Consider the following 19,628-nt stretch of genomic DNA (forward strand, 5'->3'; position numbering starts at 1 on the left):
TACAGCAAAGTACTTTCTACTAAGAAATATGATCTATGTAATAAAGTTGCATTACAGCCTATGATTAATTAAAAGTAAATCCAGGGCTAGGTAATTAAACCTAAATTACACCAACTTTGGCTATTGCTATAATTTTTCGCACAAATTTTGTCCTGGAATTTGCTTATTTCTCCTGGAAATCTCCTTGAAAACTCCTTGAATTTCATATTGACTTTGGCACAGAAACAAATAGAAATCAAATAAATATATGTCCAGTTTTTAAGTTTAATTTGTCTTTTTTTTTGTCCTCCTCCTTCTTGTGTGTATGTAGTAGTCTGGTAACCTCAGGTATGGGGTTCTGAAGCTTTGTTACGTAGCAAAATATAATAATCAAATGAAATAACAGATCAGCACAAAACTTATTCATTACTATTTCAGTCTGTATTTGCTTTTAGCAGAAAGTTTAAGTTTAATATCAAATGTGGTTTAGCTGTCAAAAACATTTTAAAATGTGTTTGTTGCAACAGTCAAGAAAATAAATCTTTTGTAAAATTCAAAAGTTCTTGTTATGTTACTTGGGGGAAGGGGGGGTGTAAATTGAGTTTTGTTACCATTTGTTACAAGGGGCAGGAGGAGTTTAAAAGAAAGGTAATTTTTGGCATTACATATATACAAACATTCCCATACTGGTATCACACTGTGTCAATGTCAGTTTGTCTTGTTTATGAATTTTTTTATGAATAACTAGTAATAAATGTTATTACTAAATCTGTTACAATCTGAAACAATGGATCTGAAATGACATTAAAACTCCTTTATTTTAGAGTAATTATAAAATAATAATTAGATCTACTTCTACACATATCTACTCATAGTTTTTAAATATATAGTTTTCAAACTATATTTTTAAAACTTCACTGCCTTTAGGTAGTCTAGTTGTAATGTAATGAATCAGTTCTAATTGTACTAATTAATAATTACAAAATAATAGGTTGGCTAATTGAATCTATCTACATAGATATAGAGTGAATGAAAGTATCCGTACCTGGTAAATGAATTTAAAAAAATTAAACTGTGAATAATTATTAGATCTATTTACTGTCCTATCTTCTAACTAGAGCTTTTAACAAGCCTATAAAAATTTTTTGTTCCATTTCTATATGGTGCTAAATGAAATCGAAAGTAAATTGACACCAATACAGCTGGGGGTTAGGAGGTAAGCAAAACATTCTAAATATAGAATATTTGCTACACTTATTGGCAATTTACCAAAAATGTAGCCTATTAGTACTAACAGGATCTAAAACTGTATGTAGACTATTTGGATATCTCCCATTCTGTACATAAAGTAAAAAAAATTAAAGTTCCCCTTAAGACCTTGTGGTCTATAGGGCAGATGATGTTAAGGTCATCTGTTTCTGTGGCCTATGGTTAACAAGGGTGTCATGTGGCCAGCACAACAACCAACCGCCTTTACTTTTCCCCAACTAATGTTAGGTACCTATTAGAGCTGGGTGGATTCAGAGGCACCTGAAAATTCAGAAATTTAAAATCTCATTCTTCACCAGGTTTCGAACCCCGGTTTGGAAGCCAAGCGCTTTACCCCTCACCCACAGCACCTCCGTACATGCTGGAGACTAAAACATTTAGACATTGCTTACAAGATTTTCAGCTACTTCTTATAAGCTCACATGAGCTTAACAATCTCCAGAACTTTTTTTTTTACAATTTGAGAAAATTTTGGTTGTCAATAAATTCTCCTTACTTTTCTTAATTTTTGAATGAAATAATGTATATTGTTTTTGTAGTAGTAATACTTGACAGATTCTTATTTAGAGTAAAACTGACTGCCTATTCGTGAGGTATGTGTTTCAGACTGTTGTCGAGATGGTTCCCAATTCAAACCCTGATCATTCAACCCCTGTAATTATCTTCATCCCTGCCATCCTGCAAGACGTTTTTGCTAGGACGTAATTATTTTCATTTCTAATGAATGTATAACAATCATTCTTTTAGCTTTCCCAGTAATAATTTTAAAAAATAATTAAAAAAAAAACACTTAACTTTGTTGTAGTAAAGTATCCCTTCCAGACCTTGTGATCTATAGGGCTATTGATGTAAAGATCATCTGTTTCTATGGTTGATGTGTATTGTGTAGACAGCACAGTGACCAACCACATTTACTTTCCCCAACTGATCTAAGATACCCCTTTAGAAATGAATAGACTCAGAGGAGTCCTAAAAATCCTGAAATTTAATGAACAAGTATTCACCTTGATTTGAACATGAGACACCGCTGTTCAGAAGCCATGCGCCACACTTTTTTATTGTTGTAGTTATTAACTTCAAATTTCTATAATATTTTCCTTGAGCAAAAAAATCTCTTTAAAATAAATACTTTGTATAATACTGGGCAATGGTTTCTCTTTAAATCTTTTGAAAAAAAATATTGTTTTTCATATTACAAATAATTTTACTGTGGTATTAAGACATAGTCTGGTGTTGCATATATGTACATACTGATTTAAGGAACAATTTAAATTAATTTTGATCCTAAAGTTTTCTACCGTAGGAGATTTAGTCTTAAAGAAAACCATCCCTACTAGTGCAAAAGAAAACAAAACAAACAGACAGAATTCCTTCATTCCCTTGGCAATTATAAAATCCGACTTTCTGATGTAAATTTCACAAGTAATGTTTAAGAGAAACTGTGATATGAATGCATATTGTGTGTGCCGTCACATAAATCATAAGGTCTTTTAAGGTATTGTTTTGTGTAATGCACATATGCAAGACATATTTCCTCACAGATAATAAAAATTATTATTAAAAGTATTGTATGTACACTCCACATTATCTTTTATGATTTAGCCCTTTCATAAGAATTGCTGCCAACACATTTCTTTAGATTTTAAAAACATAGAAAAATCATTCCAGTGTTATTTCATCTTTACCTGTTTTTTTTTTTTTTTTTCAACAAAAAAGCTTACACATACATTCTGTGCTGTGCTAGTTAAAATTCATGCTTTACCCATCATGCAGACTTGTTTTGTTTCATTCTTAGTGACTTTACAAAATGATTTTGCCCATTTTTGTCATTACACATAAAATAACAAAACGAAAATAGGATGTGTATAGAAAATAATTACAACTTTTTTTTTTATTCAGGACTCAATAATAAGTAACAAATATTACTAAATATAAAAAAAGCACTCGAAAATAAAAAAAAAAGTAAACTATAAAATGTTTGATTGATATTAAAAATTTTAACAAAGTGAAAGCATTGAAAAACTAGTCCACTTGATATAATGGACAAAAATGATTATCAAATGAAAAAAAAAATTGAAGTCAAACACTAGACTGTCTAGAGTCTAGACATTCATCAATCCATTAATTTCACATCCAAAAGTGGTTAAATAACAAAATCATTCACTTACATTCTAGTAATTCAAATATTAAACACAAATAATAAACTTTTACATTGAATTTGTTATTTAAAAAAAGAATAAAGCCTGAAATTTCCATGAGCAATTAAGGTAGGTATTCTATATATCTGAGAAACAGCAGGCAGAGAATACAGCTGCAGATCCAAAAGTCACAGGATTGAGTCCCGGAGAAAATGTCCAAGAGCTCAACATCTTCATAAATTATAATGTAAGCGTCGCCTGCCCTAAGGCTAGATATATAGATATATAAAGCTAAGCCAGCATAAACATTATTTTAATATTTATAACAAAGCTATAGCTATTCCTTTTAAACTAACAATGAAGTTATAACTTGACAACAATCAAAGAAGACTTTAGCCTCAATATGATAGATGTAAATATGTGGTCAACAATAAAAATTTAGTCAATAAAAGTTAAATGTCCAATTTAGCAAAAAAACAGATCTAAAAATGTTGTAATGGTTTTGGAAAGAATAATAAAAAGTCATGTACTGTCAATTACTTATTTGTGTACCCTATTTAAAAAAAAATATATAAAAATGTGTAACCAACTTTGAGATCATAAAGCAAACAAGAAATAAAAAGAAAACTTGCAACAAAAAAAATTTAACATTTTTGAAATGTTATGGAGACAAAAAAATTAACACCAACAAAAAGTGATTGAGAAACATTTTTTTTTTACAACAAAGGTTTTATAACAATTTCAATTGAATTGAAAAAAACAGCAACTTTAAACTCAAAATTAAAAATATCTTTGGATTAGTTAAAAGATTCTAAATAAGCTTTTATTTACCTTATACTGACTGAATCATTTTAAAGCAGCACCATGATCTTCTGGCATTAACATGGGGGCTTCCAAGCTCTTTATTGTTGACTCTTAATAGTACCACAGTTATATGACTGGGAAAGTGTCTGATACTGAAAGAGTCAGTTTACCTAAGGTTAGCTGTACTTTAAAGAATTTAACTGTTTATGTCAAGATAATTCTAGATTTATTTATGATGCATAAGATATTCTCTTAGAATTTCAAGGGTATAAATGAACAATAGATGAAAAAGAAAAATGATTCGATCTTAAAAAAACAACAAAACATTAACTGTACTAAATTAAAATTTAAGCCTAAAAATATACCTACTACAGTATACATTAATTACATGAATTTATGCAATATTAAAGAATCTGTAATAGTCTTTTGTTTCTCTTTCCACAAACAATCTGACATGACTTTTTTTTCAGTGTCTATCTACATCAGACTGCATGGGACTGATGAGTGTTTTGGATTAAAAAGTGTTTGATTATCAAGAGTCATCTGCTCTATTTTAATTCTTAAATAGCTGCTCTATGTGCACTTCAGGTTTTAGACTTCTTAAGCAGACATCTGCCTCACTTTCAAATAGAAAAATCATCAACCAAATGTATTAACCTTCAATTTTGAAATGACTATTTGCTATTGTATACATCACAGCAATAAATATTATTGCTAGCATGGTTTCATAGAAGACTTAAAAACTTCAGAAATCACTTTCATTTAAACAATTGGGAGTGAAGGTATCATGACTAAAAAAAAATGGCTAGGATCCACTGCTTTATAATTCACTTCAATTTTGTAAGAAGCTGAGTCAGCACTATAGACATAAAGAGAAAACACTTGCTGAGTCAGCATTACAGACATAAGATCATTTTTCATCTATTTATTAACAGACAAACTGCTTGTGGAAATAAAATCGTCTACCATTTAACCCTCTGTGTATGGAGAGACTAAGGTACTCCTATTTTTTTTAAGGAACAAGATATAGACCAAGTTGTAAAGCACTTGGCTTCTAAACCAGCGGGTTTCGAGTTTCAATCCCAGAGTAAATTGGGATTTGATTTGAGTTTTTAGGATACCACTTAGTCCACCCTAGTTACGTTGGGGAAGTAAAGGCAGGCGGTCTTTGTGTTGGCCACATAACACCCTCATTAACCATCTGCCATAGAAACACATGAGCTGTATATCATCTGCCACCAAAGATAGCAAGGTGTATATATTTATCATTTAGTAGCCTCATTTGGGCATTTCAAAATAATCCCAGCTACATTTCCTGGTGGGAAATTATTTGACGACTACAATAAAATAAAATATAGTATGAACACTTCAATTTGAATGAATGAATATATAAAGAAATAGTTGATGGAAAAAATAAGGAAATGGTTGCAAATAGAATTGTAGTGATCTAGCAGCTTACAAGTATTCCATAGGAACATCAAGTCATTTTCTTAATTAACATGAGCATTACAGATACATTACATTAAATTAAACTCAAGAGCAATACAGTAACATCAAGGAGACAATGCATTGTATATTTTGTGAGACACTGTGGCCTTCAACAACCATAATGATTTTCAGAGTTTAAAAAAACATCTTTTGTAGCAAAAAAAATTTAAGTCCAAAGGTAGATACCTACTGTACAAATTGAGTACAATACTTTTATCTGCTAGAAAATGTATAATTATACTGGTATCTAGCAACTATAATGAAAAAAATATCTATATAAATATAGGGAAGAAAACAAGCTTGAACATTTGTGGAATACCCCTACTGAGATAAGCTTATATTCTTTTTTAAAAAAAGTTAAACTAATTTCTGTGGGTTGGTTTTTAAAAAATGCCTTGTTTAACTTATATTGATTAATGGCAGGTTTCAACTCGATTTTGACAAATTTAGTTGTTGAATACATAACCAAACTAAATTCTGATTGATTCAGGTTGGTTATTATTGTGATTTTCATACCCCTCAAAAACTTTCTAGTTACTGAACACAACTAGGAACAAAAAATGCAAAGACACCATTTTGTCCGTCAGAAAATCAGGAAACAACATAATATCATGAGTATTGATAAGCAACAAATAGCTGCTAACTAAATTCTAGTCCTTCAGCTATTCTAAGCTAGAAAGCTGTTTTTTTTTAGCTATATGCATAAATATACAAATAAAAAGTAGACTAAAGAGGTACTAATGAGGCTTCTTGCTTTAAAGAAAAACATTTGTAACATAACAGATCTGTGATTAAAAGTTTTAAATTAACAGTAGTCTGGTCTGTGAGGAACTATTGCTGTTGGATGTTAATAGTAGTCTGTACTGTAACCATTGTCTATACCGTACATCCCTCTCCATGATGCTGAACAGTGACAGTGTAATCTTCCCGACACAGGACTTGGTTTTAAGCCACTGTAAACATCAGAAAGGTAGAGTCCATGATTAGTTATTACCAGGTACTAGTTTTTAAGTCAAACAATTCAGTAAGTAAAGAGCAGGAAGTTTCAATACCAAACAAAATAATTAATTAACTAATTGGTTAATTTTTTGATTGATGCTTGTCTTGTTTACAATGAATAATATGCAAAGTTTCAACTTGATCCAAAAAATGAGAGAAAAAATATGTTCAAATTTTTCAAGACAGACAGAGTGAGTTGATATAAGCTTTGTAAAAAGAGTAGATAAAATATGTACATATATTAGAATATGGCAGCTGCAGTAAGATTGTTTAGTTTTAATAAGATTCGTTTTCAGCGGTCATAATTATGGAAGTAATATTTACTTTATAAGCAAGTGAAATAAAACTTTCTTGTTGTGAAGAATTGCAATAGCCCTGCCCTGAACTGCGTGTGCACCAGTGCACTATTCAGTACTCAACATGAATGGATTGTTGATAGACAGAATTGTTTTTTATCTGATGTTGAACTTGTGTCATTGTTTCTTACTTAGTTGTTGTTCCTAGCCTTACAATTATTTTCAACATATTATTTAAATATAACAATTATAAGTTGCAGGCATATTTTCAGCATAAGATTTAGATAATAAATATAATTTTGTTAAGGTTAGTTTAAAAAAATAGTTGTTAAAAAAGGTCAACATCATGTACAGTACATAAAAGACTTGTTAAAGTATCATGTATTAAACAATTTTTACAATCTTATGCCCAGTGGGAATTTATTAACATTATGGAGCTGGTTAGTTAGCAGTTCTAATTTCTCTTTATTAAATTAGCTATCTGACAATAGAAAAGTGATTTTTTTTTCAAATTTAAAGCATGTCATAGAGGTAGCAATCTATATCAGCTGGAATTAGTAAGTTGGTATAGACACTAAAGAAACATTGAATTAAAGTATTAGAATGGGTTATGTTAGTATTGTACACATTGAAGAATTTCTGTAGTAAGTCCTGAGCTGATATACCTGCATAACATAGAAGGACAGCGCCTAACCCTGTCCCCATATTCTATAGTCTGAGGTTGTGACACAGGAATGTTACTGTTAACGTACTGAGGTGTTTCTGGTGAAATGTCGGAGTCCATAGCTGTTGATGAGGGGTCCATGTCAACACCACAAGCGCCTCTGAAAAAAGAGTTTGCCTGTTAATCACATTGATATTTTTGCATCCTGTGTATATGTTTATATAGAAAGAAAAAAAATGGTCCCCTTTCGGACCTTGCGATCTATAAGGCCGATTGTGTAAAGGTCATGTTTCTTTGGCCCATGGTTAATGAGGGTGTCATATGACTAGCACAGCAACCAACTGCCTTTACTTTTCCCCAAATAATGTCAGGTACCCATTAGAGCTTGGTGGGCTCAGAAATACCAAAGATCCCAAAATTAAAAATCCCAGTCCTCACAACGATTCAAACAGAGTCCCCTGTTTTGGAAGCCAAGCACTTTACCGCTCAGCCAAAGCTTCTCCTATATGCTTATATAGGGCTACTTTAATACTGACTGTAAAGTCAGTTCTGTTAACAAACAATTACAGTCTGATTTTTTTTTTACTGGTTCTCATCCAGTGTACCAAACTAAATGGAACTTGTACTAAAAAGACAACAGACAAAAATGACGGACATAATAAATACCCCTGAGATTCTGTGAAGCTCCTCTCCACTTGATAGCCATTTTGATTGGAATCTGCACATTGCTGCCTTTCAAAATCAAATTCAGGTAACATCTCATCATCATCTTCTTCCATTCCATTAGCTGAACTCTTGGACTGAAATAAAAAAATATGCTAGATTTGAAACCAGTTTATTTATTAAATGAGACTAAGGAATATATATAATATATCTTCAATGTGCACTTAGCATAATTTTATATATATGTAAAGATTTAGGCTTTAATATAAAGTAGTCAATTCTGATTGCATTGCACTAGGATTCATTATATTATTTTTAGAGATATGCTCTAGACCATGCTGGTTGTTAAGCAAGATGGGAACAAGGCAAGATCTGGATAGTGAGGTAGCCATGACATCAACCCTGAAAGAAAACAAGCCAAACAGAAAATGACCCAAGCAAGTGCCATTTTTTTACCAGTGCTATATAAGGGTGGGAAAGTTTTTTTCAGAATAGGGCCAGATAGCCATAAGAAGCTAACAATAGTTACATGCTAATCATTTTGATTTTTAATTCACTCCATGACTTCATGCAGGGGTGGCCTGGCATTACCATATGATTCAGCCCACATATTGCTTGCCATGTGATGTGCATCTATCGGTCTTCTCAGAGCTAACATGCTTCTTTTTCCATCCATGTTTGGTAACATATTCAACAATTAATAGTTGTGATTAGTGAATGACTTAGCAGCAGAGTAATCCTAAGATGAATATGACTAACTGGAAATGTTATGTGTCAATTTCAGAAACAGAGGATTTATAGATTCAAGTAAGTTAACACAGCAGCTTCTATAAGAATGCACAAAAAGGCCTTATGTTATTTGTTAATCTGTTAGTGTATTGGAACTCACCAAAAGGATATTATAGGGCTATAGAAGAAATCAATTATTGCCTAAAATGTTGCTAGTATCACACAGTTCCGTTTGTATAATGAACTGGCCTTAAAGGTAAGGCGAGGGTCAAGTACCTTCATTCAAAGAGGGCCATTTAGCATTCACACAGGCCCATTTAGGTACCGGCCCTCCATGCATTTATCTGACTGCCCATATAGCCAGTCCACCCCTGATTTCATGCATGTGCTGGTCAAATTAACTTCCATATAATGTCCTTTACAAAATCTGCTAACATACGGAATAAGTTGTTGGCAAGGCAACGCCTCATCTAAACTGTTGCAACGTCTAGAAAACATCATTAAAAAAGCATCAAAAATTACACTCACAACATTACCACATTTAAAGGAACTTTTTGAACAAACGTGCCTAAGAAAAATCGAAAAAATCTTGGAAGACAACGGCCACCCGCTCCATCAGAACTACGCTAGGTCGTCGCGAAGTGGGCGACTGCTGTCAATCAAAACAAGAACGGAGCAGTACAAAAACTCGTTAGTACCTCACTCGGTCAGACTCTATCACAGCTACTCATTGATCAGGGAACATGAAATGCACCAAGATACCTGTTTGTAGTTGCTGAATGAACTCTTTATGTTGTCTGTTGTATTTATGTGTATTTTTCTGTTGTGTTGTCTTTATATGAGAAACGAGTCCTTGTAATCACAACAAATTTCCGTAAGGATCAATAAAGCAGTCTTAGTCTTTTGGTGAGTTCAAATGATATATGATCTTTACTTTATCCTCTTTGGTTATAAGAACCAGTCGGTCAAAGTCTAATGATCTAAAAAAAAAAAAAATCAAGAGAATTGTTACATAGGCTGTCACTTACACTACAAAATATATTATTGTTATTCACACTATTCCTTTCTATTTCCTCCTCTTCTCTTTTCTTTAGCCGTGACAAGAAATGCTCAGCCAAGTTATTGCTGCCCATGTTTCGGGGTAGTGAACTTGAACTATCTTTGACAATGCCTGTTGCCTCTAAGAATGTTTCCGTTTCATGCTGTGAGTTCCGACAGGGGTAGACTCCTGATGAGGGCATTGATATGTGCTGTAAATAAGGATTTTTCAAAGAAATAAAATTAGGAATTAAGAAAGATAATGGAATAGCAAATTAAAATACACTGTACTAATATTGTCAGCCAACAATCAGAATCTGAAAATCCAGCAATTTTATGGTCATATTATAGATTTTTTTAAATAAAAATTCATAAAAAGAAAAAAAAAGACTGACATTAATACAAATACAAAAATTAACTTATGAATTTGGATTTTAAGGCAAAGAACAAGTACCGTAGTTCTTTTGATATTATATTGACAAGACAGCTGCCTGAAATAAGGACCCAACATTATTTAAGAGTTAATACCACCTTGCACCCAATTTTTTAAGTCCATATTTATAAGACCTAGTCTGCTACACTATGCCAGCAGGATATGGATATTATAAGCCATTCAAACAGTTTCCATAGCAGATGTCACTATACTGCATCTGATAGAAGGTCAACTTGACTGATACCGGTGCCAAAGTTTTTAAATGTGCCACTAACAGTATTTTTAAAAAAATCCAAATAGATGAATAAACAAAAGAGAGACTGGAATACTACATGGAGGTTCTAGTGGACATAAAAGCAGTACGGCTTTCCATTAACTCTTTCTCTCTGTAATTATTTATCACATTCAGGTGGAATCAACGCTGGCATCGTCAGTTAGGAGAGAAAGAGTTAAATGATTGGGATGTTACAGCCAAATACTAAAGCACTTTATGAACACTAAATAAGCACCATAGCTTCATTGACTTTGAGTTAACAAAAAAATAACAAGCAGAGACTGAGACATTTATAATTACTGAGAGATACAATTTTTTTTTATCGTCTCTTTGGTAAAACATGAAGTGGAACAATTAGGACAGACATGCTAATGAAATGAAGACTGTCAATGGCTTACAAACAAATGCTTTATCATTTCATGCTTATGAAATGCACTAAAGCCAAAAACAAAGCAAATAGGAAATCATCAAACTCACTGGATTAAAGTTGGAGTCTTTTAAAGAATATGCTAGACTTTGGTTGCAATTTTGAATTTGTTGAAATGATGAATGGCTGTTTTGTTGAGGTTGCAGAAGATGATTCTTGTCTGAACATGCAGTGTCATTTGGCTGTTGCATTTCCATATTAGGACAATGGTTTTCAGGCATGCCTGCAGATCTCCAGAGACATGGGCGTTTAGGCAAGTTTGCTCTTTGTTCTAGCTGAAAATATAAGGTACCATTAATAATGATGATATTGATAATTCTATATCTATCAGTATTGTGAAAAAATAAAATACACAAACATATAATCTACTTACTTTTAAGCTCTAATTTAAAAAAAAATATAATTAAAACAAGGTTACAAAGACAGTTTGTGTGGAGACACAAACTCAAAATCGGCCCCCGAAGTGGTCCACCCAGGCAGGTAAAAAGGCAGGTATCAATATTTTCAGAAAGAACATTAGAATGAAATTCTATCAAAGACAAATGACAGAGAAGAATGGAGAAAGAAGGTTGACGGATCTTGTGTGGTGCCCCAGTGGTACACAGACCAGAAGATAGGTGAAAGTGAATGCAAAGTTAGATGTGAACCTGGCCTAACTAACGTCTTATAATGAATATATAATTGCTCTAATTGTTTTGTAAAGGGACAATTCTTATTCCTCAAGAAAAAACATTTCCGTAAAAAAAAAAAGATTTCCTTTAGTTAAGTGATATATCGCCATTAAGTAGCGCTGCAATTCACGTGATAATATGAAAATCTACTTATTAATTGTTGTTTTAAATTATGTCCAACTTATATGCATACTAAATAGATTTTTTCTACTTTAAAAAAAAGTAAACATTTTTGTGTATAAATGTAGTAGTATTACAGAACTTACTTAATTTAGCAATACAAATGTAAAAAAAAATTATTTTTTTTTTTACAAAAAATCTAAAAACCGTTAGCATAAATGTGTTAAAAATATGGTAATTAGTCATCTACCCTACTAAAGAGCCTCCCGTGTTTGTTACTATTAATAGTGAATAGTTGTAAAAGTGGTGTATTTTTATGAAAAAATTGCTTGCATAACTGATTTAAAAAATAAGATTTTTCGCTTTCAGAAAAGAAAAAAGTAGCCGTTGCATCAGAACTTTGAATGGTCTAAAACATTATGACGATGGATTTTCACTATCTTTTCTAGCTTACGAGATCTAAACTCGACGGTTGGACAGACATTCCACACAAAAATATATCGTCTTTTCCTCTTTCGGGGGCCGCTAAAAAAAAAAAGAATATAGTCACCTCAAAATCTTCCAACTGATTTTCAAGTCCCATTTCCATTTTACGTTTATGATGAAATCCTCTGAAAGCAAGATTGCTAGCACCACCACAATCAAAACCTTCCAAAGTCTGGCAGTGAAAAAGTGGCATTGTCAAACACCAGTATTAGCTCTGCAAAAAAAAAAAAACAATACAGTCTCTAGCAAATAAACAAAAGAAAACTATTCCCAGTCAATATTTTTGTTAACTTACTTTGTTAATTACAGGACATTTGAAAAAAAAAAACTGGTTTGGCTGTTAGTCCCAAATAGCCGCTAGTTTTAAAATGTTTACATAGCTGGTAACTGTTCACATGATAAAGTAGCTTAGAAATTTTATTATAAATATTTTGTTTAACCTAGTCAAAGTAGTTATATGAATAAGAAGTTATGAGATTACACCAGAACTACTACTTAAATTTCCACCTGTTAAATAAATCCAAATTTAAGGGTTGTTAACGCAAACAATAATAAAATAGAAATTACATCAAGTGCCCAACATTTTAACCATGACATTTTAAAAACAAGAAAGACCTTTTCTATGCTTGAGTGGTGGGATGAAAAAAGCGTCAATTACATCAAACTTAAAAATAAACGCTTTTAGGATGCTATGTACATCATCTTTAGAAATAATACTGCAAGTATAAGCATTGTGTGTATAATTTATTAAGTATTATTGTAACTCTGCCCCTGCACAGGTGTCTATGGTGAGAACTTGTTAAAGACATCAGTGTTATGAAAGAGAGAAGCTTCCTTCTGCCCAAGTTCACTCTGGCTGCAGTAACTTGAAAGTGATTATTGCTTTTAACAGACATAGGAAGATAATGTCATCTTTCCATTTTATTTTTGCCAATACAAATATCTACATTCCTTGTTGATAGCAAACACTGAAAACATAGTTTAATTGATTCTTCAATTCTAGATTTAGAGTTGAATGACTAGAATCTAAATTTTGGTCTGGACAGATCAATGGACAATGACAATATTTGACACACTATTTGACTACAATTATAAAGTCTGAAGAAACACTGTAGACTAGTGGTCTTCAACCTTTTTTGGCCTACCGCCCCCTTTTCGTATTTTTTGCTTTAAAAAAATCCACCAGAACCCTTCTTAAAAAATACTAATAAAGTAGCTATTTCGAAGGCAAATTTGAATAAAATGTCATTTTTTATTAATTTTCATGATGTCAATAACAGATAGTTAATTAGTTAATTTTATAACTGTTATTTTAGGGTTATATTGTAAATTTAGTTTTAATTTTTATATTGATATTATTATTGCCAAATTCACTAAAAAGTGAAATCAAGCTTATGAGAACCTCATGTCTACTGACAAAATGTCAAGCTTTAAATTAGCCAAAGCAAGGCAAATATCTTCTCTGGTGGATATATCTATTTTTTGCTTACTCATTATGTTTTTTACGCACTTAATCCATTTTAACCATGTATATTGATGGAAAGCTAAAAATAATTCCATTTACGACCACAGTTTTGGGATTTTACACAGACATTTAAGTGGAGCCATATCTCTGTTGTGCCTCCTATGTTAACATTTTTTAAAACTGAAGACATAATTTTGTAAATCTATTTTTTTCTTGAAACTCAATTTGAACATCAGTAACAGATGCTTAAAAAATGTCAATTATATAATATTTTCAAATTTATTAAATCCTAGAAGCAAATTGTTATTTCTTCTTAGAGGATTGTTAATTGAATTGCATAGACATGACCTGTTTTTGAAATATTGCAAGTTTTCCTCACGAGCAACTTTGTGAATGTTTTCATTGTTAAAAAGGTTAAATTATAGAATGTCTTGCTAGTCGTCTAACTTAGAACTCTAGATCTCGACAATCTATATAATAATAGACTAGAAATGAGGCCATTCAGTTATTCAGAATCATGGTTTATAGTTAATATTGTTGACATATATATACATAGACAAAATGGTGAACTACATAGACTAGATAACTGATTCAGAAAAATAATGACATTCCTGACCAGAGCATGACCCCTAAACCATAAGATTCAAAACCCCCTGTTTAGCAGCATCACAGTACAGCGCAAATAATAAACCACTTGACCATCCAGACTTCCAAAAAATAATCTTTAATCGGTTGTATTTCAACAGTCTGCACTTGCCACCCAGAGGTCAATTGCCACATGACCCATCCAGTCCCACCCCCACCTTGCAATACCAGCTTTCATCAGCAATCTAAACAGAGCTGACAAAAAAAAAGGAGTCATTAGACAAACAATGGCTCAAATTTAACTGTACATATAGAAGAGTAGATGATTATAGACTCTTACTTACTTAGATCCTTCTACGCCCTTCCATCCTCAGCCATCTATTGGTCCCAAGCCCAGATAAAAAAAAGGAGGGTTTGACAAGGGGCTAACAACCCTGCCCTGTAATACCTCAAGCTACAGAAACTGCAAACTTTAAATGATTATAGACTCAATCTCTCAATATAAAAACTAGACAACAATCATTTACAATGTCAATGTCACATGTGACAATTAATATTTAATATTGTCAATGTTCACATTTAAATAGATTTACACAAGTCACTACTACATTAGCTAGACTCTACACTCTACAGATTGAAAATCAAAGTTTCAAAGGTTCGGTGAATAGGAACTTACAAAACAATTTAAGCTCTAAGCGTGTTTAGTAAATCAAGTAAATGTTAATATTATCATATTGTTCATGAAGACATGAAGCTAGATTCTAGCTTTCTTTGTCAGCTTCTGTAACTTCAAGACAACACACAAACATGTAAAACACTAAAATCACTAAGCTGTGACTAAGACTAAGTCCTAAGTCAGTGTAAGTTAGACAGTTACTTAGATCTAGTAAAATACTAGATGACTAGTGAGTGAGTAGATCTATATAAGTATATGGTAGATTCTTATAACTGAACACCGACTTTCGGGAACTAGGTCAATTTTTTATTTTATTTTTTTATTTGGTGAAGGTTTAACTTACAAAAAAACTGAAAGCAGATTCTTATTCTGCAACTAAAGGACTATAAAAATAGTTGTGTTCCTTTGTATTACCACCCATAGTCAAGATTTTATTTTAAAATAAATTGGGTCACCTCATGCTCCTATTTTGAACGCAGTTTTTGGGCTTTCTCCTTTAGTTGAACAGTGAGCACCGGTGTTGAACACCACTATGTAATTGCTAATAAATTATATCTTTTTTACTTAAAAATTATTTAGATTGTAGTAAAAGAAGTAGATTCACTTTTGCAATATGTATTTATAGTCTATTTCCTCATATACACACACTCTCTCTCTCTCTCTCTCTCTCTATATATATATATATATATATATATTATATATATATCGTATATAGTTTATTTATTTAAATACCTATATAATCTATGTGTAGAAACAGACAGAAATAAATTTATATAGATTATAGAGCTATAAATTAATTATTTCAATTTAATAAACATGATATTTTCTACTAGGCTACTTGTATTTTCTCTCTGTCTTTCTTTTAACTCCCATCCAAGGACCCTCTTCTTGTTTTCATAATTTGGATGTTCGTTTTGTGACACCTTAACATCCCCTCCCTCCCATAGATGCTTATAATTCTTTTCATGACTCTCTCCCCCTTCCCTCCACTGCCTGTTGGATAGTTTGTGACACTACTCGCTGAGTGTATACCTCTCCTTACCGCCAGCTTATCTTGCGTGATCACATGCAGTGGGCATGGTCTCTGGCTTCAAATTAGCAGCCCACACTTTTTCTTTCATTCATAAGTTATATATTCTAGATATCTCTATCTAGGTCATGTTTATTCATTGAAAAAATCATAGATTTATTAATCCCAATAATATTTCTTAATACGATTTTGCTGTGTTCAAAAAGGAGAATGAGCTGAATTCATTATTATTTGTTTGGACACCCCCTTTTTTAATTTTATTTAACAGCTAACGGTATAAATGTGATTGGAATGTCTTTCTAAAGATGTTTGGAAGCTTATTTTGATATGCCCATCAGCCTACGATCAAACAGGCTCATGATATAGCCTTCATCCCTTATATGGGTATGAATTGCCGGGGGAGGTTAAAACAACAGCTTAACATACATGGTTACCGACAATCTAAATAACTGCCATCTGCTTTGGAAAAACGGAACAAAATTACCAGAACTTATCTAAAATTGGACATGCTCAGTCCCGAATCGTCGATTTTAGCTCCAAACATAAAAACAAATGAATTACAAACAAAAAAAAGCGACCCGTTTAGAAAGGAGAATCCGATGGGGTGTTCAAACTATAAGAGCCTCCTCATCTAGATCTAAATCTCATTAATCATAATGATAATCTGTGAAATCTCAGCTGTGTAAAAGTGTGTAAAAAAAGAGTGTAGTTTAACTAGAATTACTAGATCTAGATCCTACTAAATTAGTTACCTCTATTATCTATATTATAGATCTAATTATATAGTTTATAGATACCGTCTCAAGACTAGTGACTAGATCTAGATCTATATAGATCTATAGGTCTAGACTATAGATTAGTATAGATGAGACTTGCGAAGAGTCACTAGAGACAGTAAAAAATGAGTAAAAATTCAAAGCCTAGACACTGGACTATATAAATTCTAGATCTAGAATAGAGTGTTTGTGATATTTATAGAATGACTATTTATAACTTCAGGCAGACGCCAAAGGGATTTTTTTTTTAACGAATGAAAACTTACTGTGTTATTCTGTCTAATATTATGACGATCGGTAAAGATCTAGATCTAGATCTATCTAGACCTAAATGTCCTTTAAATTTAAATTTTAAATATTTAAAAAATTTGGAATTATTATGAATTATTTAGATTCTTGATCTATAGATCTAGATCTATATCTAGAAGAAGTGAGAAAAAAATCATCACATTAAAATTCATTAAAAAGACACTGTCACTGGCGTATACTAGGTCTATATTTCAGTATCCACATTGTAAAATGAGACATTGATATATATAGGTCTACATATCTGCTACTTCAGCCTCCCAAATTATTGTTTTGACATGACTTTAATTGACATATTTATCTTTATAACTTCACGATTTTCATCTCTGCATTTGGTCCCGTAGCGCCTCAGAATTTCCTGCATGCCATTTCAAAAGGATCTTGCTAGAGCCATGATTTTCAACCATTTTTATGAAGAACTTCACGATTAGCCTACCACTTCACAAAACCATGTAGCTTAGATGACAGGCTACGAGTTGATATTATACCTTTTTTTTTCTTTCCATGTAATTACCATAACTTACAAAGAAAAAGATATATAAAATACTAAATACTCAGAAAGACACAAAGATACGATTTACGATTTGTGAATGAGGTCCATTATGCTTTTTTTTTTTTTTAACAACCTCACTTTTTCTGTCCGTCTAGTTTAAATCTTGTGCACGTTATTTCTCCCACTTCCTATTCTCGGATAAAGACACATGAATAGATTTTTTAAAAGTACACAAATGGTAATCAATCAATTGGATTCTATATAAGAAAAGGGATATAGATCTTGCAGTAGGCCCTATTGGGGGTTGGCGATAGTGCGTGACTATAAGTTTTTTTGTTTGTTGTATATATATGGCTGCCTGGTCGTGCGGTTTTTGCGCGCTGGACTGTCGTTTGGATTTATGGTCCCGGGTTCAAAGCCTGCCCGCTCCCATCCCCCGTCGTCCTGCGGGAGGTTTGGACTAGGAAGTAAACCATCTTCAACTCTGAAGGAACATCCGAAACATGTAAAACATTTTACAAACATATATAACTAAAAAAAAAAAATGGACCGGCCTTTCTCTTGATATCCTGCTAAGAACAGCTGATGGCCGGAAAAAGTAGAGGGATTTGGTGGCGCGAACTGTCACAGCACCCACGAAAGTCAAAGGACAGATGATGGTGATATTTAAGCAAGTGCGTTTATTCTTATTTTATTTTCATTTTTTTCGGAAGTACTGTTTGGTAGATACTTTTTTACACGTTTTATAGGAAGAAGAGCGCAGATCAAATAAAGTTAAAGCAAGAAGAGGTGGGACGGCCATGGGCCGATATTGAATCCATTTCTTCGTTCAAGGCCGAGAAATTATCTTCCTATCTTCTATAGCGCAAAATTCATCCTTGTTAAATATAGTAAGAATATCGATTAAAGAAAGATGCATAACTGGTTTATACTTTAATGTACAAATTACGTTTACTGAGATGTAGTGAATTGTTATAATCTCTTACATTTAATTTTTTTTTTTGGGTTGCTATACAGTAATTGTCTATTACTCTATTCTAGTATATTTATTGTTTTCTTTGTATTTCGATAATGTTTAAATACATATAGTTTAAACAAGGGAAGTAAATAAAATATTGATTTTAGGGAATGTATTTTCCTATTTTCTCATGGTTACATCCCTTTGATAAGTTAACTTGACGTGACACATTTTTAAGTTAAAAAAAATATTTGTCATAGAGAGAAAGAGAATACTACCCAGGCACCCACATACAAATGCACACACCAGTTATCTATCTCCCGTCCAATCTATCTCTGTAAAACAATTTAGTTATACATAGACAATAATCAGGGCCGGATTTAAGCAAATGGAGATCCCAGGGCAGTCGATCCTACGCTTTTTCGAAAGCTTTAATAAAAAAAAAAAAACGCTTTTTAATAATAATACACATATCATATAGAATGCGATATTTAGATTACTTGTAAATTTTCATTCTTTTAAAAAAAAAAATTGAATGCATATTTTACCGGTAAAGCCCTACGTTTACGTACTGCCATAAATCCGGAGTTGCATTTAAGCAATAGGTTAATTACGATACTCTAGAACACTTCTTAACTATGACAGTGTTGCCAACCATAAAATTTATTTAAAAAAAAAAACGACATATTTTTTAAACAATGAACTAGAAAGTGCCTAACCCGTCGAAATTCGGACATTTGTGAAAAAAAAAATTAAAAAAAATCCCTGTTGTGAAGTGCCGTGGACAGTCTTTAGTCAATGAGAGTATCAGGCTATCACCGTTCCTCGATTACTATGGTACGCATAAAATACCTGTGTTTG

General features: G+C 32.2%; 1 protein-coding gene and 1 long non-coding RNA gene across 5 annotated transcripts; one reads left to right on the forward strand and one right to left on the reverse strand.

The window, feature by feature from the left end:
• Positions 1-3,948: 3,948 nt before the first annotated feature.
• LOC106056005 (uncharacterized) lies at positions 3,949-17,127 on the reverse strand. Of its 2 annotated transcripts, none has more exons than XM_056016567.1 (7): positions 16,987-17,127; positions 12,543-12,692; positions 11,252-11,476; positions 10,058-10,279; positions 8,304-8,437; positions 7,726-7,797; positions 3,949-6,631 (listed from the first exon to the last, which is right to left on the reverse strand). In XM_056016567.1, the coding sequence occupies exons 2-7, from the start codon at positions 12,669-12,671 to the stop codon at positions 6,526-6,528; spliced, it is 888 nt and encodes a 295-aa protein (XP_055872542.1). In that variant the 5' UTR covers positions 12,672-12,692; positions 16,987-17,127; the 3' UTR covers positions 3,949-6,525. The 2 variants fall into 2 exon arrangements, with proteins under 2 accessions (XP_055872542.1, XP_055872541.1); XM_056016566.1 differs by having other exon boundaries at positions 7,639-7,797.
• On the forward strand, positions 5,047-14,380 carry LOC106056008 (uncharacterized). 3 transcript variants are annotated; one of them, XR_008775795.1, is made up of 6 exons: positions 5,047-5,187; positions 8,238-8,388; positions 8,620-8,771; positions 8,875-9,107; positions 10,801-11,489; positions 13,258-14,380. It is a non-coding gene; the product is annotated as an uncharacterized LOC106056008 (long non-coding RNA). The 3 variants fall into 3 exon arrangements; XR_008775794.1 differs by having other exon boundaries at positions 8,620-9,107; XR_008775796.1 differs by lacking the exon at positions 10,801-11,489 and having other exon boundaries at positions 8,620-9,107.
• Positions 17,128-19,628: the final 2,501 nt, after the last annotated feature.

Source organism: Biomphalaria glabrata, chromosome 18 (assembly GCF_947242115.1).
Source record: "Biomphalaria glabrata chromosome 18, xgBioGlab47.1, whole genome shotgun sequence".
Taxonomy (NCBI): Eukaryota; Metazoa; Mollusca; class Gastropoda; family Planorbidae; genus Biomphalaria; species Biomphalaria glabrata.